Raw genomic sequence first — 25934 nt, forward strand, 5'->3', positions numbered from 1 at the left:
GATTCAATGTTGTAAAAAAATAAAACATGAAAACTTCCAAGGGGTGGTTGAGTACTTCTTAAAGGCACTGTATATACATTTTCCCATGTTAGCCCAAATGACCTCTCCGAGGATCATCACCCTGTGGTGGAGAGGCTTGTGAGTTCCTGAAACCCCAAGAGCGATGTTTCCAAGATCAATGTGTTTTACTCCTGGTAGGGTCACCAGTGGAGAAAAGGTCAAGGAGGAGGTTCCAGACAAAGAGCAATCCTCAACGGTAGGGTTGGCGGAAGATGATGACACATCACAATGGCAGTGAAGGGTCCGCAGTCGTCTTGCATTCCATACCAGTGGACGCTGACCACGATCGGTCAGTGCTTCTGTGGTGGCTGCCGGTGCAGCAGCCTCCCCATATTAAACAAAGCCGTGCACAGGCGATCTCCAGTAAGGGAATCCACCCTAACATTCCGGCTATGTGGATCTTGGATCAGTCTCTACAGCCACATGAGGATTCACCAACAGACAACCCTTTTGGAGAACACCATATGCAACCGGAGTGATTTCACTAGTAACCCAAATGAGAAAGAATACAAGAAAAAACTCAATTTCGATAATGAAAACCATCAAAACAAAAACACTGTGAAGATAAACACTGATTTATTTACACTCAGAAGTGTGGAGAACAAGAGCCTTTCAGTAGGCGTAAACCTTGACCTTCTGAACATCGTTGTCCTCACATTCTCTTTTCTTGTTATAGTAGTAGAAGGTGTTGTCACGTCTTTGGAGTTTCTTCACATATCCTGTTTCTGGCCAACGATCCACCTACATCCAACAGAACATCGAGTTCAAGTTTATTGTCATTCAACTCTATACATGTATACCGCCAAAGGAAACAACATTCCTTCGGACCAAAGGGGCACAGCACAGTACATGTAACTCACACACAATACATGAAGTAATATTACCACAACTAAATTAACAAATAATAAAATCTATTCTAGAAGAATATATCTCAGCAGTGCTTGCAATTCTTGTATAGGGTTTTGTGGTCAGATGCCTTGTAATTCCTGTATCAGAAGGTGATGCAGCTGGTCAGGACACTCACAATTTCACCACACCTCTTCAGTAACCCAGACACAAACAGTGGAGCACTATAGAAATTTGGGTTTTACCTCCCATACACACAACCTCGGTAACTCGGATCACCGCTGGTTACACCATTAGTCCCACATTGCTCTCCAAACACACACAGGGTGACTTGTGAATAAAGCACCTTTCCTTCATTGTAGCTGGTTTTAAGCCCTAGAATATGTTCTCCAGCACCACCTCCGCACAATGACCGCAGTGATTCAAGGCAGAAGCTCCCACCATGTTCCCAAGGGTGGCTCTGAATGAGCAATAAATACAAGACCAACCACTGACACTCACACCTCGTCTTTTGTTTCCAGTGTTTAGTCATTTGGAGGATGTTAACTTTGAAGGCTGAGCCAGCATTTAATTTAGTTAAATAATTTCATTTTTTTAAATTTAGAGATACGTCATGGTAACGGGCCCATCCAGCTCAATGATCTCGGCCATCCAATTACACCCACGTGACTTACTAACCCCTGTACGTCTTTGGACTGTGAGAGGAAAGCAGAGCATCCGGAGAAAACCTATGTGGTCATAGGGAGAACTTAAAACTCCTTACTGACATCAGTGATATTGAACCCGGGCTGTTGGCACTATGCTACCCTGGTACCCACAATTTAATTATTAAGTAATTTGATTCATCATAAAAATATGCACAAAAGTATGAGCACAAGCCAAAGCAGTTTTACATTCTTAGTGTCACATGGTCAATACATTCAGTGATATTAACACTTTTAAAAAACTTAGCACTGTTACCACTCATGGGCCCCTAAATGGACATACTCATCCATCGTCTGAGGGACTTACCCACCTGACTCAGTCCCTCCATGTGCAGTAGTAGAAGGAACCCAGACAGTGACCCTTCCCCACAGAACTTTTGTGTCAGTGTGCCCCTCAGCACATACTCCTACAGCAAGGAATATGCCAGTCAGCAGCATTCCTCTACAAACATCTCATTGTGCTGGGAGCCCAAGTTTCAGGCAGACCAAAGGGTGTCTATCACCAAATTAATGATCATCCAACAGCCCATGACGTCCTTTTTTTTGTGTGTCCCTGCAAATAGCCCATAGATCAGAGAGTCCTGTTACACATCTACTGGAGATGAACCAGGAAACAGACTCTTGCATCCATCTCCACACCTCTTATCGAATCCCCAGTCTGCAAAGAGACAGTGCGATATTTGAACTGTATAGGAAAGATCTGACTGGGTTGACCCATTCTTGCCAGCAGCTTATTGTTGAGTTCTGCTGATGAGACATTCTGCCAGATGGTTTTGATGGTTTGCTCAAGGAACTACCCCACAGTGTCCGTAGTGTCCCTGTCCCACAGTGACTGCTGTGCTTTCCACACTGACCACTGGCTGATGATCTTGTAGTCAAAGGTGATTGAACATTGAACAGTACAGCACAGTACAGGCCATTCGGCCCACAATGTCGTGCTGGCATTTTAACCTACTCCATAATCAATCAAACCCTTCCCCCAAATTTCAAAGTAACTTTATTACCAAATTACATATATGTTACCATATACAACCCTGAGATTCATTTACTTGTGATCATCTCAGGGTTGTATATGAGACATGAATGTACTTTGATCATAAAATGGAGGGCTCCTACCTAACCCTCTATTTCTCTCTCACTCATGTGCCTCTCTCTGAGTCCCTTAAATGTCACCGATATATCTGCCCCTACTGCCATGCTCGGCAGTGTGTTCTACCACTCTCTGTGTAATGACCCTACCTCTGACATCTCCCCCAAACATTCCACCACTCACCTTAAATTCTGGTATTAGCCATTGCCACCCTGGGAAAAAGGCGCTGGCTGTCCACTATCCATGTCCCTTATCAACTTATACACCCCTATCAAATCGTCTCTCATCCTCCTACATAGAGAAAAGCCTTTGTCAAATCGTCTCTCATCCTTCTACAGAGAAAAGCCCTATTTGGCTCGATCTTTCCTCATAATACATGCTCTCTTTTCGAATCTTTTTATTATTATTATCCAAAATTAACAAGAGTACATTGAAGTAAGCAACACTTACAATGTCTCAAGAAAAAAAACATTAAGGATTGAAAAAATTTTGGTGATTAAAAAAAAGAGAAAAAAAAACCTACTAAGCATGAAAAAGTGAGAGAGAAAAAAACCCATTAGGTGTTCAACCCTGGAGCCATGCGTCATACAAAAAGCTTCTAAAGATAAGCATCAAACTGCCAGCAAGAAAAAAAAATGTACCAAAAATTTACAATTAGATCGTGGAGGAAATCTATCAATTAACTTAGATGATAATAACGAGCAAATGAACCCCATCTTTTCTCAAAATCAAACATAGGTTCAAAGGTTCGACTTCTAATTTTCTCCAAACTAAGACATAGCATCACTTGAGAGAACCATTGTGACAAAGTGGGAGCAGTGTATCCTTCCACTTCAACAAAATGGCCCTCCTAGCTATCAATGTAACAAATGCAATAACATGTTGGTCAGACAAAGAGATACCATGGATATTTTGAGGAGTTATTCCAAAAAGCGCAGTTAATTTGTTAGGTTGTAAATTAAATTTTAAGTGCTTTAAAAATTGTCGAAAAAACTGACTTCCAGAACTGTTCCAGTATAGAACAAGACCAAAACACGACATAGGGATAACACGAGGGGGAATTTCTTTACTCAGAGAGTGGTGGCTGTGTGAAACGAACTTCCAGTAGAAGTGGTAGAGGTAGGTTTGATATTGTCATTTAAAGAAAAATTGGATAGGTATATAGACAGGAAAGGAATGGAAGGGTTATGGGCTGAGTGCAGGTTGGTGGGACTAGGTGAGAGTAAGCATTTGGCATGGACTGGAAGGGCCTAAACAGCCTGTTTCCGTGCCGTTATATGGTTCTATGATTAAAATATGTGTGTCAGTGTAGCTGTCTCAGTTTTACATCTATCACAATAACTATCAATGTTAGGGAATATTTTAGACAATCTCTCCTGCGTCAAATGGTAATGATGTACAAACGTACACGGTCTCTTATCCAGGCAGCAGCCTGATAAATCTCCTCTGCACCCTCTCTAAAGCTTTCACATCCTTCCTATATCCATGAGCCCTGTGGATGGTCGGCTTTGGGAAGTTAGGAGATAAGTTAATCACCACAGGATTCTCAGCGCTTGACCTGGCTTTATAGTCATATTGTGTCGATGGCTACTCCAGGTCAGTGTCCAGTCACTGGTGGGACAATAAGACATAGGTGCAGAATTAGGCCACTCACTCCTTTTTGGGCCTGCTCCACCGGTCAGTTGTAGCTAATTTGTTGTACTTCCCAACTCCCTTCTCCTGCCTTCTCTCCACCATGCAGCTCGGGCATCAGAGCTCAGAGTTCAATCCCGGCATCCTCTTTAAGAGGCTGTATATCCTCCCCATGAAGTGCTCAGATTTTCCCCGGGTGCACCAGTTTCCACCCACAGTCCAAAGACTTAATGGCTAGGTTAATTGGTCCCTGTAAATTGGTCCATGATTAGGTTAGGGTTAAACTGGGGGCTGTGGGATGGTTCAGCTCGAATGGTCTGCTTTGCTCTGTATCACTAAATAAATAATTAATTTTAGGTGGCCTGACTGGCCAAGAACCTATCAACCTGGTTGGGGTGAAGATGATGATGATGCCACAGTCTGTCCAGGGGTGAGAGTGGGATTTTGTTATTGCCCAGCACTCATGTGGGTGACTGCCCCCTATAAGTCACATGAAAGAGGAACAGAATGCTTACCCTTCAAGCATTATGAAGTCTGCTGGAAACTGACATGTCAATGGGAATAACACTGATCACAGTTGCAAAATAACATAAGCCAGCTTATGACAAGATGGGAAAACGCAGACAGTATTTTAAGAACAGAACCAGTAATATTGTTACATTATTAGAACTGGAAAACAATTATGTGTTATTTTTCCTTAAAAAGTATACCCAAAGTCCACTTTATTAGGTGGACACCTAATAAGCAGGTCGCCTTGTTAATGCAAATATTTATTTATTTATCTATCTATCTGTCTATTTATTTAGAGATACAATGCGGAATAGGCCCTTCCGGCCACTCAAGCTGTACCACCCAGCAACCCCCAATTTATCCCTAGCCTAATCCTGGGACAACTTACAATGACCAATTAACCCACTTTGGACTGTGGGAGTAAACTGGAGCACCCGGTGAAAACCCGCACATTCCACACGGAGAACGTACAGATTCCTTATAGAGGACACAAGGATTCAATTCTGAACTCTGGAGCCCCCTAACCTATAATAGTGCCACGCTAACTGCTACGATATTGTGGCGCCTTTATATCTAATATCTAATCAGCCGCTCACGTGGCAGCAACTCAATGCATAAAAGCATGCAGACACGGTCAAGATGTTCAGTTGTTGCTCGGACCAAATATCAGAATGGAGAAGAAATGTGATCTAAGTGACTTTGACCGTGGAATGATTGTTGGTGCCAGATGGGGTGGTTTGAGTATCTCAGAAACTGCTGCTCTCCTGGGATTTTCACACACAACAGTCTCTACAGTTTACGGAGAATGGTGCACAAAGCAAAAACTATCCAATGAGCGGCAGTTCTGTGGGACAAAACACTTTGTAATGAGAGAGATCAGAGGAGAATACCTAGATTGGTTCAAGCTGACAGGAAGGTGACGATAACTCAAATAACTACACATTACAACCGTGGTGTGCAGAAGAACATCTCCAAATGCACAACTTGTCGAACCCTGAAAGGGATGGGCACAGCAGTAGAAGACCACAAACATACACTCAGTGCAGACTTTATTATGTATGGGAGATAAACAATTAAGTGGCCAGTGAGTGTGTAATAATGTCTAATTCTGAATTGGGGAGTAATCTTAGACCACTTTGATGTTCTTTAAAAATTCCCCCTTGGAGAACCTTGGCCAAATCCTTGATTTTTTTGCTACTTTTATCATTCAGTTAAGTATATATTTTACCTCCCCTGTTGTTCACTGTGTGCCTTGCAAAGAATAAACTGTCTAGGTAAACTAATTTGTGTCAGCTTCCAACATATTTACATGTTTTAAATTATAATTATTGGAATTGAACAACTCTAAAGCACAACTAGCATCTCTACTGCTTTGGGAGTGGTGGGTGCGTGGATCAACCTGCCAAGGATGGTGGTGGAAGTAGATCCATTAGGAACATTTAAGTAACCCTTAGATAGGCACAAGGATGATAGAAAAACAAAGGCCTATGTTGAAGGGAAGGGTTAGATCGATCTTAGAGTAAGTTAAAAGATCGGCACAACATCGTGGGGTGAAGGAGCTGCACTGTGCTGTAATGTTCTATGTTCCAGGAGTTCTAGGAATATATGAATACCACCAGCGGCAGGTTCCACTCCCAACCAAACACCATCCCATCTTGGAAATACGTCACCAGTATTTCATCATCACTCGGTCTAAATCCTTGAAACACTGAAGGAGGCACCCCTTCACCAGCACTGCAGGGAATCAAGAAGCTGCACTACCATCTTCTCAGTGACAATGTAATGCTGAGACTTTATACGGCATTTATCAGATCACATCTGAGTAATGTGAGCAGCTTGGGTCCCATATCTAAGAAAGGATCGGATACGCTGGCATTGGCGAAGGCCCAGAGAAAGTTCAGGAGAATGAGCCCAGAAATGAAAGGGTTAATGTATTAGTTGCGATTGATGGCTCTAGGCCTGTACTTGCTGGATGAGGGGGACCTCACAGAGTCATACCAGATATTGAAAGGCCTGGACAGAGTGGAAATAGAGAGGATGTTTCCATTAGTGGGAGAGTCTTGGACCAGAGGGCACAGCCTTAGAATAGGATGTCCATTTAGAACAGAAGTGAGAAGGAATTATTTTAGCAAGAGGGTGTTGAATCTCTGGAGTTCATTGCCACAGACAGCTGTGGAGGCCAAGTCATTGGATATATTTAAAGTGGAGATTGATAGGTTCTTGGTTCGTCAGGGTGTTAAAAGTTATGGGAAGAAGGCAGGAGAGTGGGGTTGGGAGGGATAATAAATCAACTATGATGGAATAGCAGAGCAGCCTCAATGCGCCAAATAGCTTAATTCTGCTCCTCTGTCTTTTAGTGATCTGGGATAAACAATGGACACCGGACTTCTCAGTGATGTACACAATTTGTAAACAAAACACAAAAACAACATACCCCATCAACTTTCTTTATCTGCTTGTATTCTACTTCATCCCTGTATCCAGCTTGTTGGAATCTGTATAAATTTTCGATTTCCTCAGTCCAATGTCTGGCACGACTCATAAACTTGGGTTTCACATTCTTTTCTTCAGTTCCATCATTTTGCAGAGACATAATTAATAAATAGCTTCGGGGCAGAAGGAGAGAAGTTACCTTCTAATCTATAGCTGGCTCAAAGCAATCACCTCCCACCACTTTCATGAACCACTTTCATGGTCGTTGGATCTCACTGTAGATCTCTTCCGCGCAGTTGCCAAAGCTGACTTCGCATGATAGGCCAGGCATGTCCCTATCTCTCTGGGGTATGAGGCCCACCAGCTTGTTGAAGCGGGGTACCAGGGTGTGGCCGCTGTCGCATGCAAACAGCTACTTGGAGCCACGGGTATGAGATTAGTGTCCAGTGTGGCCCAAAGCTGAGGTAGCTGCCCAAGAATGGGCACCACAAGCCCCTCCGCTAGAGGTAGCATCCCTACAACTCACTAACCCTAACCCAAACCCACTTGGAATGTGGAAGGAAACCCATGTGGTCAAGGCGAGAACATACAAAATGGCAAGAACTGAATCCCGATCACAATCGCTGGCAGTGTAAAGTATTACGCTAACCACTGCACTACTGTGCTGTGGTTTCAGTGATGGAAAAAACCATACAGTTCGACAATACCCTTTGTAGGAAAAAGTGTACTGTCCTTACCCAGTCGATATTGGACTCCAAACACACCAATGTGGTTGACTCTAAACACCTCTTCAGTTCAGGGGCATTTGCAGATAGACAACAAATGCTGTGTCATTTACAGATAGACAACAAATTCTGTGGCAGTGACCTCCACATCTTTTATGCCTTTGCACTATATTGCCGCCACTAAACAACGTGATCTATCCCACTGTTATCAGACTCTTGGATGATAAGGTGGATTCTTGACCTCACAATCTACCTCACTATAATCTGGTACTTTATTCTGCATTCTGTTACCGTTTTCCCTTGTTCTACCTCAATGCCCTGTGTATCAGATCTGACCTGTATGAACAGTGTGCAAGACAAGCTTTTCACTGTTTCTCGGTACATGTGACAATAATAAACCAATTCCAATACCAATTTCACATTAGCTCCAGTAAATTAGTTATAATAAATCTGATTCTGATTCCTGTAGCAATTCCCTTGATTATCACAGCACCATGCAGATCGAAAATCACATTTATGTAAAACTAGTTGTATGAACTTGACTCCACCAGCAAGAAAGCCAGCACCTCAGAGTTCCAAGGCTGCTGCCTACTCATATTGGATTTTCCTCCCTCTCAGCGTGCACTCAAGTTGTTACATTTATTTTGTTTATTCTCTAGTGTATGTTAAGTATAATTTATAGTAATTTAACTTTATGTTCAGATCTGGAGTAACAATCACTTTGTTCTCCATTGCCTTCGTGTACTGAAGAATGGCAATAAACAATTTTGAATCTTGAAGGTTAATTTATGTTTGTTAAGACATCGGAGAATTAGGCCACTCGGACCACCCAGTTTGCTCTGCCATTCCAACATAGCCAATCTCAAAGTTCAAACTTCAAAATAAATTTATTATCAAACTACATTTATGTCATCATATACAACCCTGAGAATCATTTTCTTGTGGACACTCACACTATTAATCCATAATAGAATAACAACCATAATCGAATTAATGAAAGACCACAACAAATAGGCATTGAGTGTGCAAATGACAACATACTGCACAAATACAAAAAGAAAGAATAATAATAAATAAATATGCAATAACTATCAAGAACATGAGATGAAGAGTTCCTGAAAGTGAGTCCACAGGTAGTGGGAACATTTCAGTGATAACAAAAATAGAGTTAAGTGAAGTTATCCCAGCACCCCTGCCCCCCTGGGTTTAAGAGCAAAATGGTTGAGGGGTAATAACTGTTCCTGAACCTGCTGGTGTGAGTCTGAGGTTCCCGTACTTTCCTCCTGATGGCAGCAGTGCGAAGACAGCATGTTCTGGGTGGTGGGGGTCCTGATGATGGATGCTGCTTTCCTGCAACAACGCTCCATGTAGATGTGCTCAATGGTGGGGAGGCTTTACCCAAGATGGACTGGGCCGTATCCACAACTTTTTATCAGATTTTCTGTTCAAGGGCACCAGTGTTTCCATAGCAGGCTGTATGCAACCACTCAATATACTCTCACCACACATCTATAGGAGCTTGTCAAAGTTTTAGATGTCTTGCCAAATCTTCACAAAATTATAAGGATGTAGAGGCACTGATGTGTTTTGTTCATGTTTGCATTTAAGTGCTGGGTCCAGGACAGTGCTTCTGAAATGTAACACCAAGGAATTTAAAGTTGCTGACCCTCTCCACCTCTGATCCTCTGGTGAGTACTGGCTCATGGACCTCAGGTTTCCTTCTCCTGAAGTCAATAATCAGCTCTTGAGTGTTGATTGTTGAGTGAGAGGTTGTTGTTATGTCACCACTGAATCAGATTTTCAACCTCTCTCCTCCATGCTGATTCATCACCGCCTTTGATTTGGCCCACGACAAGGGTGTCATCAGCAAACTTGAATATGACATTGGAGCTGCTCTTAGTCACACAGTCAGAAGTGTAAAGCGAGTTGAGCAGGGGGCTAAGCAAACAGACCTGTGATGCACTTGTACCAATGGAGATCATGGAGGAGATGTCGTTGCCAATCCAAACTGACTGGGGTCTGCCGATAAGGAAATCGAGGATCCAATTGCACACGGAGGTATTGCGACCACGGTATTGGAGCTTATTGATTAGTTTTGAGGGGATGATGGTATTGAATGCTGAGCTGTAATCAATAAAGCTCATCCTGATGTATGTGTCTTTGCTGTCCAGATTTTCCACGGTTGAGTAAAGAGTCAATTAGATGGTTCCTGCTGTGGACCTGTTGCACCAGTAGGCAGTTTGGAGCAGATCCAGGTGGCTTCTCAGGCAGAAGTTGATATGTTTCATCACCAACCTCTCAAAGCACTTCATCATTGTGGATGTAAGTGCTACTGGATGATAGTCATTGACACAGGCTACCACGTTCTTCTTAGGCACTAGTATAATTGAAGCTTGCTTGTAGTAATTTTTTTACCTTAGATTGCTGAAATGAGAGGTTAAAGATCTCAGTGAACATTCCAGCCAGTTGATCAGCACAGGTCTTTTGTGCTCAGCCAGGTACCCCACCTGGGCCGGATGCTTTTCGTGGGTTCACCCTCCTGAAGGATGCTCACACTTTGGCCTCAGAGATTGGAATTGCAGGGTCATCGGGGCCAGTGGGAGCTTGTGATGGTTCCTCCACGTTTTGGCAGTCAAAGCCAGCACAGAAGGCATTGAGCTCATCTGGAAGTGAAGCCCTGGGTCACCTTATTTCACTTTGTAAGAAGTGATAGTACGTATTCAAACCCTGCTACAACTGTCGAGTGTCCTTCGTTGATTCATTTAGTCAAGTTTATTATCCTTATGAACCCCATTCCTTTGCCTTCTTCCTGTGACCTGTGATGCCCAAGAACCTATCAACCGCTGTTTTAAATATAGTCAAAGACATGGCCTCCACAGCCATCCGTGGCAATGAATTCCACGGGTTCACCACCCGCTGGCAAATGAAATTCCTCCTCATCTCTCTTCTAAAGGGACATCCCTCCGTTCCAAGGCTGTGCCTTTGGATCCTAGACCCCCCCATTGTAGGAAGCATGCTCTCCACATCCACTCTATCTTGGCCTTTCCATATTCGATAGGTTTCAATGAGAAAAAAAATCTAGTGCTTTCCCAGCATATCTGACAAATAAACTCTTCTTAGGCTTCCAGCCGGGTACAGGTATTGATTTTAACCTACATTTCGATGACAAACTCCACTACCTTCATCAGGGATGATGCCTAGGCACATCTACTTCAGTGGCACATATACCCCTGTCACACAACCCTCCTGATTCACCACCAGACTAGGTAGGCTGGTGTTGGTGATGCTGAATTCCCTTTCAGAATACTCTGATTTCCTCCAGACAATGAATCTGGTCTGCTGTTAATGTAGTTCTTTACCTTTTTTTATTCACAGAGAGTGAGTTTTATACAAGAACGACATTGGCTACCTTGAGTGGGCTGCTGGACCATTCTAACGAGGCAGTTAGAATCACATTCCAGTCAGGAAGCGGAGTTAATTCTGTCCCCTGAACGAATCAGATTAGTTTTTAACACTATTATTATTCATAGAGTCATAGACCACTACAGCTCAGGCCCTTTGGCCCATCTAGTCCATACCAGCCCAGTCTTCTGTCCAGTCCCATTGACCTCCCTTCATGCCCCTCCCATCCATGTATGGTACTGTGCAAAGGACTTAGGCACATATGTATAGAGAGGGTGCTGAAGATTTTTGCATGGTACTATGGTCATTTTGTATCTTACCGTGTGTGTACTGCTGCCTACAAAAAAACTAATTTCATGACATATGCGAGTGATGATAAACCTGATTCTTATATGGGTCTCTATTGTGGACTGAGAGTGGGAAGGGGGAATTATGTTTGGGAAAGAGGGAAGGGAGAAGGGAGGGAGCAGAAAACACCAGAGAGATATTCTGTAATGATCAATAAACCAATTGTTTGGAATCAAATTACCTTGCCTGGAGTCTCAGGGCTGGGTGTGTCTGCACCTGCAACACCCCCATCTCCTGGCACTCCTTCTCTGCCACCTGTGCCAGACTCCTCCCATGGTGCTCCACCCCTGCCTTTCCCAATGTCCTTTCCTCCACAAACTTGCTCTCCACTTCTGTTGACAAATACAGTACTATGCAATAGCCTTAGGCACCCTAGCTATATATATGTGCCTAAGACTTTTGCACATTACTCTACCTATCCAAACCTCTCTAAATTTTTACAATCAAACACACACCCACCACTTCCTTGGCAGTTCATTCCACACTCTCATCATCATCTGAGTGAAGAAGTTTGTCTCAGGTTCCCTTAAGTATTTCACCTTTTACCCTAAATCCATGATCTCTATAATCTCACCCAACCGGAGGGAGAAAAGCCTGGATGCATTCACCCTATCTACGAGGAGATAGGGTATGTTACCAGAAACGCTAGCAAATTTCTGTAGATGTACCGTGGTGAGCATTCTGACCAGTTGCATCTACGTCTGGCCAATGCACAGGATCACAAGATACTGCAGAGGGTTGTGCACCAGCCATCTTCTTCATGGGCACTGGCCTCCCCACCATCAAGAACATCTTCAAAAGGTAATGCCTCAAGAAAGTGGCATCCATCATAAGACCAGAAGATATCGGAGCATTCAGCCCATCGCGTCTGCTCTGCCATTCCATTAAGGCTGATCCCAGGTTCCACTCAACCCCATACACCACACCATATCCTTTGATGCCCTGACTGATCAGGAAACCATCAACCTCCGCCTTAAATATATGCATAGACTTGGCCTCCACCACAGTCTGTGGCAGAGCATTCCACAGATTTACTACTCTCTCGCTAAAAAAAAATTCCTCTTTACCTCTGTTCTAAAGGGTCTCCCCTCAGTCTTGAGGCTGTGCCCTCCAGTTCTGGATACTCTCCACCACAGGAAACATCCTCTTCACATACACCCTATCTAGTCCTTTCAACATTCGGTTGGTTTCAATGAGATCATCACACATTCTTCTAAATTCCAGTGAGCACAGGCCCAAAGTTGCCAAACATTCCTCACATGTTAACCCCTTCATTCCGAGAATCATCCTGGTGAACCTCCTCTGGACTCTCTCCAATGACAACACATCCTTTCTGAGATATGGGCCCTAAACTATTGACAATACTCCAAGTGTGGCCTGACTAGTGTCTTATAAAGGCTCAGTATTATCTCCTTGGTTTGATATTCTACTCCCCTTGAAATAAATGCCAACATTGCATTTGCCTTCTTTACCACAGACTCAACCTGTAAATTAACCTTCTGGGAGTCTTGTAGAAGGACTCCCAAGTCGCTTTGCACCACTGATGTTTGAATTTTCTCCCCAATTTAGATAATAGTCTGCACTATTGTTTCTTTTACAAAAATGCATTGTCATATATTTCCCAACACTATATTCCATCTGCCACTTTTTGCCAATTCTTCCAATTTGTCTAAGTCCTGCTGCAATCGCATTGCTTCCTCAGCACTACCTACCCCTTCGCCTGTCTTCGTATCATCCGCAAACTTGCCACAAAGCCATCAATTCCACTATCTAAATTGCTGGCAATCAATGTGAAAAGCAGCGGACCCAATGCTGACCCCTGAGGAACACCATTAGTCCCCGGCAGCAAACCAGAAAAGGCCCCTTTTATTCCCACTCGCTGCCTCCTGCCTGTCAGCCATTCCGCTATCCATGCCTGTATCTTTCCTGTAATGCCCAATGATCTTATCACATGTGGCACCTTATCAAATGCCTTCTGAAAATCCAAGTAAATGACATCCACTGCCTCTCCTTTGTCCACCCTGCTTGTTACTTCCTCAAATAACTTTAACAGATTTGTCAGGCAAGATTTCCCTTTACACAGACCATGCTGACTTTGACATATTTTATCAATAGTCTCCAAGTACCTTGAAACCTCATCCTTAATAATAGATTCCAACACTTTCCCAACCACTGAGGTGAGACTAACTAGCCTACAATTTCCTTCCTTTTGCCTTCCTCCCTTTTTAAAGAGTGGAGTGACATTTGCAATTTTTCAGTCCTCCGGGACCATGCCAGAATCAAGTGATTCTTGAAAGATCATGACCAATGCATCTGTTATCTCTTCATGACTCTGGAATGTTGTCCATCTGGCCCAGGTGACCTATCCACCTTTGAGTTTGCCTGCATGTTTTCCTTTGTAATAGTAATGACACTCACGGACTTCTGGCACACTGCTAGTGTCTTCCACAGTGAAGGTTGATGCAAAGTACCCATTAAGTTCATCCGCCATTTCTTTGTCCCCCATTACTACCTCACCAGCATCATTTTCCAGTGGTCCAATATCAACACTCACCTCCCTTTTACTCTTGATATTACCGAAAAAAAATTCAGTATCCTGCTTTATATTATTGGCTAGTCTGCCTTCATATTTCATCTTTTTCCTTCTTACAGCTTTTTCAGTAGCCTTTTGATGAATTTTAAAAACTTCCCAATCATCCAACTTCCCACCCACTTTTGCCACCTTATATGCCCTTTCCTTGGCTTTTATGCAGTCCTTAACTTCCTTTGTCAGCCACAGATGCCATTTGAGAACTTCTTCCTCTGTGGGACATATTTGTCCTGCGTCTTGTGAACTACTTCCATAAACCTCAGCCATCTCTGCTCTGCCATCTTCCCAGCAGTATCCTTCTCCAATCCACCTGGGCAAACTCCTCTCTCATGCCTCTATATTCCATTGCAATACTGATACGTGTGAGGTTATGCTTCTCCCTCTCAAATTGCAGTATAAATTCAATCATATTATGATCACTGCCTCCTAAGGGTTCCTTTATGTTAAGCTCCCTAATAAGATCTGGTTTATTGCACAAGACCCAATCTAAGACAGCCTTTCCCCAAGTAGGCTCGAGCACAAGCTGCTCTAAAAAGCCATCTCGTAGGCATTTAACACATTCTCTCTCTTGCGATCTGACACTAGCCTCATTTTCCCGATCCCCTTGCATATTGAAGTCCCCCATTACAATTGTGTCATTACCCTTATTACAGCTTTTCCTCCTCCCTTTGCAATCTTAAACCCCACCTTGGCTACTATTTGAAGGTCTGTAGATGATTCCCATAATGGTTCCCATCATTAAGGACCCTCACCGTCCAGAATATGTCATCTTCTTATCACTACCAGGAGCCTGAAGACGCACAGTCAGTGTTGGGAACAGCTTCTTCCCCCTGCCATTAGATTTCTGAATGGACCATAACCTCACTACTTTCTCTCTTTTTGCATTACTTATTTTTTACATTTCTTATTGTAAATTATAGTAGTTATATATTTCACTGTACTGCTACTGCAAAACAACAAATTTCACAGCACAGTAAACAGGATTCTGATTCTTTATTCCTCATAATTTTGTATACCTCTGTGAGGTCTATCCCCATTCCCCTGAGATCCAGAGGATAAAGTTCTAACCTATTCAACGCTTCCCCATAACTCAGGTCCTCAAGTCCCAGCAACATCCCTGTAAATTTTCAAGCTTTTCATTCCCAATTTACGGAATTGAATTTAAGTTCCCCAGCTGTCATTTTGGGATCTGAATCTTTATTGCAGGTGTTACGAACCCACAGGTTTCGTTTACTGCGGACTATCACTTTAAGAGCGCCTAAATGAGGCGGGACTATGATGTTGTTCACTGACTGACTTGCAGCTTGTTTAATTTTAAAATAAGGACACAGACAGTCACAGTCGGGGGGGGGGGGGGGGGGAAGGAGACCAGCTGATGAAACTTCAGCTGATCACTGCGACGGTTTGAAACTCTATCAAGCCTAAAAGATTAGGTTAAGTATCGGCACACAGTGCACAACGAACGTGGGACTGTCACTTCGAGTAATCTAAAGGAGTGGATTTTGTTTAGGATATCCTGTGGAGACCATTTATGTGTTAACCCTTGCCTGGGTATGTTGTGTGGTAATCCCTTGAAGACGATATCCCTGTGACAGATCACTTTCAGCGGTGATTCATATGTGTATTTGGAACGACACGACAGACAAGATCTACAGCGACTGTTATCTCATTTTATCATCGTGGGATTTGTGGAGTACTTCGTAATTACCTCTTCTCTACATTTCACCCTGGATTGCAAATATCTCTCTCCTATCATTCATTCCGTGGATGAACTGAACTTTCCTACTTTACCGTCTCAAGACTCTAAGCTTTGTTTCCCCAAGCTTAACTTAGTTTGGGAGCTATATTACACACATATATACACATAACACTGTTGACATTTGTTTATCTTGGTTAAGTTACGATATAATAAGTAGATACTAATAAAGATAGTGGTTTTAACATTAAAACCTGACTCAGTGTGAAATCTCTTGCTGCTGGTTTATTTCTAAAACGTTACAGTCCGTAGCACAAGGATGAAAATTCTATATGTATTGCTTATTTATTATTATTATTTTTGTTCCTTTATATTTACTGTGAATGCCTGCAAGAAAATGAATCTCTGGATTGTATATGGTGACATATATGTATTTTGATAATCAATTTACTTTGGATTTCAAACTTCAGTCAGTCACTGACCGGCAATATCTTTGAATTACCTGACTGAGTTTAACAGAACTGCGTCCCAGTCTCTTGCCAGCGATGTGGGTAGCTGTTTTAACTGGACTAGTAACTCATGGAGATGAGTTTTCAAATCTCACAAACGGCAGATGTGGTATGCAAATTCGGTGAATTAAATGACACCTGGAATTAAAAGTTAGTTTCAGTAACAGTGACCATGTAACTATGGGATTATCGCTGAACCAGGCTGTTAGACTTCTTAACTTCCTGCTCCCACTCAGCACACATGTACACCCTGTCTGAATGCCCCACTGCCCCAGTACCCCTCCTCGACTCCCAAACTCACAGACACGCACTGGTTACTCTTCACCCTCTATTGCTGCCCCTTCATATATTTATACAACTGCTTGTTTTATTATAATTGGGCCAGTGACATTCTACTGTCGTACATAAGCAGACACTTCACACTTTACGTCAACCTGTCAATATTTCAGGCCATGACTCTCAGGGACTGGTGCTAATATTATTTTGTGACAGTAAGTGCTGGATTGTAACTATATGTTCTGTGCCTTGCACCTTGGCCCCAGAGGGATGATGTGGCGTTTGGCTGTTTACATGTGTCTGGTTGAGTGACAATAAACTTGAACATGATCTTTAATCATGTCAGCGTATTGAGTTGACGAGTTCAGACGTTGCATTGCTGCCGCATCAGTGATTGGTGAGCTACTCTTGGAGTACTGTCTTTACAGGAAAGATTGGCTTAAAGAGTGCAGAAAAGATTTACGAAGATGTTGCCGGGACTAGAGGGCCAGAGTAATAGGATTAGATTCAACTTTATTGTCATTGTGCCAAGTACAGATATAAAGCCAATGAAATGCAGTTAGCATCTGACCAGAAATGCAAAGAATAGTGTTATTCACAAAATAACTGCGAATAAATAAAGAGCTACAGCACACAGATATGAAAGTACTATAGGCATCTGTTAGTCTCGTGAGACCATGGATTTGTGCCTTTGGAAGGTTGTATGGAAGACCGGCAGTTGCCCATGCTGCAAGTCTCCCCTCTCCGCGACACCGATGTTGCCCAAGGGAAGGGCATTAGGACCCAAACAGCTTGGCACTGGTGTCGTTGCAGAGCAATGTGTGGTTAAGTGCCTTGCTCAAGGAAACAACACCCCGCCTCAGCCAAGGCTCGAACTAGCAACCTTCAGATCTCTAGACGAATGCTTTAACCACTTGGCCACATGCCAACACATAAAAGTACTGAGACAGTACGATACGGATGCAATACTGCTTAGCGCTGTGATGACACAGCCTCAGGAAAGAAGCTCTTCCTGTGCCTGCTGGTGCGGGAGCGGAGACTCCTGTAGCCCTACTGGATGGGAGGAGAGTAAAATAGGGACTTGGTCTCCGCAGCTGTCCGTGGTTATGAATTCCACAGATTCACCACCCTCTGGCTAAAGAAATTCCTCCTCATCTCTGTTCTGAAGAGATGTCCTTGTATTCCGAGTCTGGGCCCTCTGGCCCTCTATTGGAAACATCTCTCTACATCAGCTCTATCGGGGCCTGATATGTCCCGGACTGCAGGAGGTCTTGCTGAAGGAAGCTCTGAAGCTTTATGCAGCAGCAAAGTCTCCGCAGGGAAGGACCACAATCTGTGATACTGCCACCGAATATCTGGGTGTAACAGATATACAGACACGTTGGCAACATGTAAATATTTTAATGCAGTGATATTCCTCATCCAGTGAATGAGAACGAGTTGCCATAGGTGGGCACATTAACAACTTTTAAAATCTATCTTGTTAAGTTCATGGATAGTCTCCACCTAATATAGTAAGTGGACAGACTTTCTTTGGCGCCAGGGTAGCGTAGCGGTTAGTGCGACGCTATTACAGCTAGAGGCGTTCCGGAGTTCAGAGTTCAATTCTGGCGCTGTTTTGTACGGAATCTCTGTACATTATTTCCCCGGGTGCTCTGATACCCAGGTTAGATGTACCGGTCAGTGTAAAATGTGCCGTGATTAGGTTCGGGTTAAATCGGGGTTGTGGGGCGGCACGGCTCAAAGACCCGGAGAGGACCACTCCGTGCCGTATCTCTAGGTTTCGAGGGCTAAATATGGGCAGAAAGGACCAGCTCACAGTCAGCATGGCCAAGTTGGGCCGAAGGGCTTGTTTCCGTGCTGTTTGACTCTTCTCGCTCCCAGCCAACGTAATGCCCCCCTATGAATTTTTGAATTTATGAATATAATATATTAATAAACAGCACAGTTACGTAGCGGTTAGTGCACCGCTTGACGGCACCAGCGATCACCGATTGAGGCTCAATTCCCGCTGAAGTCTTTAGTGTGTCTGCACGTTCTCCCTGGGAGTGGGGCTGCTTGGGTTTCCAAAGGGTTAGTGAGTTGTGGGCATACTATGTCAGTGTGGGAGGCATGGGGACACTTGCAGGCTACCCTAGCACATCATCGAACTGTGTGCTGGCTGCTGATGTTTCGAAGTACATGTGACAAAGGAAGGTAACCTCTCTTATTCTAAATAGTATAATGTGCTGTAATGCTAAGACTTTGTATGGCTTTGCTCAGACCACACAAAGTATTATGAGTAGTTTTGTGTCCCTTATCTAAGAAAAGATGCACTGGCATCGGAGAGGGTCCAGGGGAAATTCACAAGAACCATTCCAGGGATGAAAGGGTTAACGTGGGAGTAGTGTTTGATGGCTCAGGGCCTGTACTCGTTGGAGTTTAGAAGGATGAGGGGGGGATCTCATTGTAACCTATCGAATATTGAAAGACCGAGGTGATTTGCAGAGGATGTTTCCTACGGCGGGTGAGTTTAGGACCAGAGGCCACAGCCCCCAAATACAAGGACGTCCATGTAGAACGGAAAAGAAGAGGAATTTCTTCAGCCAGGCGGTGGTGGATTTGTGGAATTCATGGGCCATAGACGGCTGTGGAAGCCATCGATGTGTATATTTAACTTTGATGTGTGTTGCTTGAATTTCCAGCATCTGCAGAATTCCCGTTGGTTGGTATATTTAAAACAGAGGTTGATCGGTTCTTGATTAGTCAGGGTGTCAAAGATTACAGGGAGCAGGCAGGAGAATGGGGTTGAGAGGGATAATATATCAGCCATGATGAAATGATGGAGCAGACTCGACGGGCCGAATGGCCCAATTCTGCTCCTCTTTCTTCTGGTCCTATATACTTTGGGGAAAGTGTGTGTAAAATTCTACCACACTGATGCAAAGCCAGTTCTATGGGTGATGTCACACACCCCGCTAACTATAAAATCTGTCTTGTACTGTGAACGAACGTACCCGGTTACATTTACAGGATCCCCCCCCCCCCATTGCGCTTCTTTCTTGTTTGCAGTGATATCTTGACTTGCAGCCTTTTCTTTCACTGTCTTGCACAACTTGTATTCTGTGAGTTGCCTGTACTGTGACGCTGGCGTGAACAAGATCATTATACCTGTACTTCACTGTACTTGTGCAAATGACAATAAACGACCGTGAGTAGAGGAAGAAACGTAAGCGATGCTGGAGGAGCTCAGCAGGTCAGACAGTATCTGTGGCGAGGAATAATCAGTCGGGGTTTCGGGACATGTCAGACTTCACGGCTAGAGATTAAAAAAATAAAAGTCTGGGCTCTAACTTTGTCCGAGGAAAAATGAAGTACTGTAGTTGGATGAGTTGTTACTTTAGAATCAGACCGAGCCCCTTACAGTTTCCCAGCCCCGGGAGCAAACACACTCCCATTATCCAGCATCGTTAGCCTGACTCGCTAATCCTTTGCCAAACCGGTCGGTAGTTCTTATCGTTTCGCTCGGGGCAAGGAAACTTACCGTTGAAATCCAACAAAATAGGCTGCGTCTGCCCCGCCCGTCCGTGACTTTGTTCCCAGCAGACCGGACACTGGGTGTGAGAGCGGCGGGTTGTTGTGCTCCGTAGCCAGGCAACGCCTGACGTTACAATATTCTCGCAGGACGAGTCGAATTTAGCACCGTCCACGGGTGCTCGTTGCCCATCTGTCTGCGAGGCGTCTACGCCCGCTGAGCAATTCTGCAGATTGCCTCCATCATAATGGGAAACGTGGCTCATGTTCTGTGCGATCACACTGGCGATTTCTGTTACCCTTTTTGAAAGTTCAAGGTAAAGTGATTATCCAGGTACGTGTATGTCACTATATACAACCCTGAGATTTACCTTCTCGTGGGGATTCAGAGCAGCACAAAGTAACACAATATAATCACTGAACCCAACAAGATGGACAGATAACCAATGCGCAAAAGACAACAAACCGAGCAAAAACAAAAAGAATAATAAGAATAAATAAATAAACAATAAATATCGACAACATGATGTGAAGAGTCATTGAAAGGGAGCCCGTAGGTTGTGGGGAACATGTCAGTCATGGGGCAAGTGAAGTTGAGTGAAGTTATCCCCTTCGGTTCACGAGGGGGTAATAACTATTCCTGAACCTGCTTGTGTGGGACCTGAGGCTCCTGTTCCTTCTTCTTGATGGCAGCAGCGAGAAGAGAGCCTGGCCTGGGTGGTGGGGGTCCCTGATGATGGATCCCGCTTTCCTGCGACAGCGCTTCGTGTAGATGGGGAGGCTTTACCCGTGATGGACACGGCTGCATCCACTACTTTTTGCTGGTTTTCCGTTCAAGGGCAAGGTAGTAACTAAGTGAGAGTTCATAGGAAACTCCAATATTGGGCAAGATAGTGAGGGAGGGAGAGGGAGTTTGTGTGTGTGTGTGTGTGTGTGTGTGTGTGTGAGAGAGAGAGAGAGAAAGAGAGAGAGAGAAAAAAAAGAGTCAGACAAGGATAGGTGAGAGGGAAAGACAGAGAGAGAAGGAGGGAGAGAATGAAAGAGAGAGTAGCTTTCCGGATCATTGAGGCAGCAAGCCTCCAGACCAGGACAAGGTGGGAGGTGAGTGAGCACATATGTGGTAAGTATCTAACCAGCTCGGTGAACCTCATCCCAGCTGATCTGTCTGGGAGAAATGTAAATACTGGGAGATACATAAATGCAGAGGAGAGAGAAAAATTACAGCAATATTAAAAAAGAGTTCATTTATCCTCTTTCAATAAGAACGTATGAATTTGGGAAACCATGAATACTGAAATAAAACACATATTGTTGCAAGGTACTAACATGTAGATACCAAAAGCAATGCATTGTGAGCAGTTTGGGCCTCTTATCTAAGAAAAGAAGCTCTGGTATTGGAGGGGCTCCAGAGGAGGTTCATGAGAGTGATCCTGAGAGTGAAAGGGTGAATGTATGAGGAACATTTAATGGAGTTGGGTCTGTGCTCACTAGAGTTTAGAAGAATGGGGGGGGAGGGAATCTCATTGAAACCTATCGAATATTGGAAGACCTAGACAAAGGGGATGTGGAGAGGATGTTTCCAATAGTGGGGGCATCTAGTACCAGAGGGCACAACCTCAGAATATAGGGAAGACCCTTTAGAACAAGGATGAGGAGGAATTTTAAAACCAAAATACTCTGCAGATGCTGGGGTCACCACACACTGCAGGAACTCAGCAGGATGGGCAGCATCCGTAGAATTTCTTTAGCCAGATGGCAGAGAATCCGTGGAATCCATTGCCACAGCCGGCTGTGGAGACTAAGTCATTTGGGATACTTAAAGCAGAGGTTTAGCAGGGTGGGCTTTCCCATTGGATAACAGGTTTAGGAATGTGGAGTTTCCCATTGGATAACACATTTAGGAGGGAGGGATTTCCATTGGTGATAATGTTTAGGAGGGTGGGTTTTCCAATTGGTGATATCACGTTTAGGAGAGTGGGATTTTCCCATTGGATAACACGTCTAGGAGGGTGGGATTTCCCATTGGTGATCACATTTAGGATGGTGCTTTACCCATTCATGATAACATGTTCAAGAGGGTGGGCTTTCCCATTGGATATCACATTTAGAAAGGTGGAATTTCACACTGGAAAACACATTTAGGAGGGTGAGATTTTCCAGTACTGATAACTCATTTAGGCAGATGGGTAATATGTTGAATAAGGTTGTATTTCCCATTGGTGATAACAGATCAAGGAGGGTGGGATTTCCAACCGGTGATTAGGTGTATTGGAAAGTGGGTTTTCCCAATGGATAACATGTTTAGGAAAGTGGGATTTCCCATTGCTGTTAACATGTTTAGGAGGGTGAAATTTCACATTGGATATCATGTTTAGGAGGGTGGGATATCCCATTGGCGATAACAAGTTAAGCAGGGTAGGTTTACCCATTCATGATAACACATTCAGGAGGAAGGGATTACCCATTGGATAACATGTTTAGGAGGAAGGGATTTTCCATCGGATAACATGTTTATGAGGATGTGTTTTCCCACTAGACAACACATTTAGTGGGGTGGGCTATCCCATTGGATAATACATTCAGGAGGTTTTCTATTTTCCCATTGGATAACACATTTCGGAGGGTGAGGATTTCCCATTGGAAAACATGTTCAGGAATGTGGGTTTTCCCATTGGTGTTAAAACATTTAGGAAGATGAGATTTCCCATTGGATAACACGTTTAGGATTGTGGAATTTCCCATTGGCTAACACATTTAATTGGGTGGCTTTTCCCATTGATGTTAACACGTTTAGTAAGGTCAATTTTCCAATTGGTGATAACATGTATGGAGGGTGGAATATCACATTGGATAAAACGTTCCTGAGGGTGGGTTTTCCCATTGGATAACATGTTTTGCAGGGTGTCTTTTCCCACTGGTGATAACACATTTAGGAGGGTGGAATTTCCTATTGGATAACATGCTTAGCAGGGTGGGTTTCCCATTGCTGATAACATGTTTAGAAGGGTGGAATTTCCCATTGGATAACATGCTTAGCAGGGTGGGTTTCCCATTGCTGATAACATGTTTAGGAGGGTGGTTTTTCCCATTGGAAAACATGTTTAGGAGGGTGGTTTTTCCCATTGGAAAACATGTTTAGGAGGGTGGGATTTCCCATTGGATTTACAGGTTTAAGAAGGTGGGATTTCTCATTGGGATAACATATTTAGGCGGGTTGGTTTTCCCACTGGTGTTAACACTTTTAGAAGGATGGGATTTCCCATTGTATAACACATTTAGGAGTGTCAGTTTTCCCATCGGACAACGCATTTAGGAAGGTGTGTTTTCCCTCTTGATTACACATTTAGGAAGATTGGTTTTCCCATTGGTGATAATCAGTTTAGGAGGGTGGGATTTCCCATTGGATATCACATTTAGGAGGGTAATATGTTTAGGAAGGTTCGATTTCCCATTGGTGGTAACATGTTTAGGCAGGTCGGTTTTCCCATTGGTGATATCACGGATAATTGTGCTGAAGATGAGGTCGCTGGTTTACAAACAGAGGCAATGTGTAGTGTAGAGAGGCTGCTGAAACGGCAGAATTGCAGTGGACAGGATGAGTTGTAATACAAAGGCAGACAGAATTGAAAAGGGTGAATACAGGGCTGAAGGTGTTACATTTGAATGCGCGCAGTATATGGACTTAGGTAGATGAGCTTGTAGATCACTTGCAGATCGATAGTTATGATTTAGTAGGCATCACTGAATCATAGCTAAAAGAAGATTATAGCTTGGAGCTTAATGTCCAAGGATACACATTGTATCAAAAGTATAGGCAAGAAGGCAGAGGGGGCTGCATTGCTCTGCTGGTAAAAAATGAAATCAAAACTTTAGAAAGAGGTGACTGAGTTGTAAGGTGTTGAATCATTGTGGATAGAACTAAGGAATTGCAAGGGTAGAAAGACCCTGATGGGAGTTACAGTATGTACAGTCCCCCAAGTCCCCCAAACAGTACTAAGGATGTGGCCAACAAATTTAAACAAGAGATAGAAAATGCATGCCAAAAGGGCAATATTACAATAATCATGGGGGACTTCAATATGCAGGAAGATTGGGAAAATCAGGTTGGTTCTGGATTCCAGGTGGAGGAATTTCTAGAGTGCCTATCAGATGGCTCTTTAGAGGAGCTCGTGGTTGAGCCCACTAGAGGATCTGCTGTTCTGGATTGGGTGTTGTCAATAAACCAGACTTGATTAGAGAGCTTAAGGTAAAAGAACCCTCAGGGGAGTGATCATAATATGCTCAAATTCAACCTGAAATATGAGAAGGAGAAGCTAAAGTCAGATGTATCAATATTACAGTGGAGTAAAGGGAATTACAGAGGCATGAGAGTGGAGCTGGACAGAATTGATTGGAAAAGAACACTGGCAAGGATGATGGCAGAACTGCAATAGCTGGAATTTCTGGAAGCAATTCAAAAGGCACAGGATATGTACATCCCAAAGAGTAAGAAGTATTCTAAAGGCAAGATGACACAACCATGGCTAACAAGGGAAGTCAAAGCCAACAGAAAAGCCAAAGAGAGGGCATATAATAGAGCAAACATTAGTGGGAAGAGAGAGGATTGGGAAACCTTTAAAAACCAACAGAAGGCAACTAAAAATCATGAAGCTAACCAATAATATTAAACAGGATACCAAAAGTTTCTATATAAAGTGTAAAAGAGAGGCGAGAGTGGATATTGGTCTGCTGGAGAACAACACTGATGAGATAGTAAAGGGGGTAATGGGGGGGGGGTGGACAAGGAAATGGCAGATGAACTGAATAAGTATTTTGTGTCAGTACGCTGGAAGTTCCAAGTGTCAGGGGTTATGAAGTGTGTGAAGTGTGAAGTTACTTGAATTAGAGAGAAGTTTCTTGTGAGACTGAAAGTTCTGAAGATAGATAAGTCTCCTGGACAAGATGATGTACACCCCAGATGATGTGTCAGGGGTGTACATCATCTGGTCCAGGAGACTTATCTACCTTCAGAACTTTCAGTCTCCCAAGAATCTTCTCTCTAATTCAAGTAACTTCACACTTCTGAAGGAGGTGGCTGAAGAGATCATGGAGGCATTAGTAATGATCTTTTAAGAAAGATTCTGGAATGGTTCTGGAAACTGGAAAATTGCAAATGTCACTTCACTCTTCAAGAAGGGAGAGAGACAGAAGAAAGGGAACTATAGGCCAGTTAGTCTGGCCTCATTGGTTGGGAAGATGTTGGAGTTGATTAGTAGGGATGAGATCTTTAGGTACTTGGAGGCACATGATAAAATAGGCCAGAGTCAGCATGGTTTTCTCAAGGGAAAATCTTGCCTGACAAATCTGTTGGCACTCTTTAAAGAAATAACAAGCAGAATAGACACCGGCAGCTGAGGAGGCCAAGTCTTTGTGGATATTTAAGGCAGAGGTTGATAGTATCTTGATTGTTCAGGCTGTGAAAGGGTACAGGGAGAAGGCGGGAGTTTGGAGCTGACAGAAAAGTTTGGATTAGCTATGATGAAATGGCAAAGCAGACTCAATAGGCCAAATGGCCTAATTCTGCTCCTTTACCCTATGGCCCTATGGTTTAGGAGGATGGA

The 25934-nt window shown here is 43.5% G+C and overlaps 1 protein-coding gene across 1 annotated transcript; it reads right to left on the reverse strand.

Annotated features, from left to right (window-relative positions):
- Positions 1-635: 635 nt before the first annotated feature.
- meig1 (meiosis/spermiogenesis associated 1) lies at positions 636-20429 on the reverse strand. Its single transcript, XM_072241750.1, has 4 exons — positions 20345-20429; positions 16539-16683; positions 7277-7448; positions 636-801 (listed from the first exon to the last, which is right to left on the reverse strand). The coding sequence occupies exons 3-4, from the start codon at positions 7433-7435 to the stop codon at positions 673-675; spliced, it is 288 nt and encodes a 95-aa protein (XP_072097851.1). The 5' UTR covers positions 7436-7448; positions 16539-16683; positions 20345-20429; the 3' UTR covers positions 636-672.
- Between the last annotated feature and the right edge of the window lie 5505 nt (positions 20430-25934).

Source organism: Mobula birostris, chromosome 23, assembly GCF_030028105.1.
Source record: "Mobula birostris isolate sMobBir1 chromosome 23, sMobBir1.hap1, whole genome shotgun sequence".
Classification (NCBI taxonomy): Eukaryota; Metazoa; Chordata; class Chondrichthyes; order Myliobatiformes; family Myliobatidae; genus Mobula; species Mobula birostris.

What these genes read in the sequence shown, in the direction of transcription:
- meig1 (XM_072241750.1), bottom strand. Translation starts at nt 7,435, where the DNA reads ATGTCTCTGCAAAATGATGGAACTGAAGAAAAGAATGTGAAACCCAAG. An exon ending in AGATAAAGAAAGTTGATGGG is followed by an intron (nt 802 to 7,276) that starts GTATGTTGTTTT and finishes TGTTGGATGTAG; the next exon opens with GTGGATCGTTGGCCAGAAAC.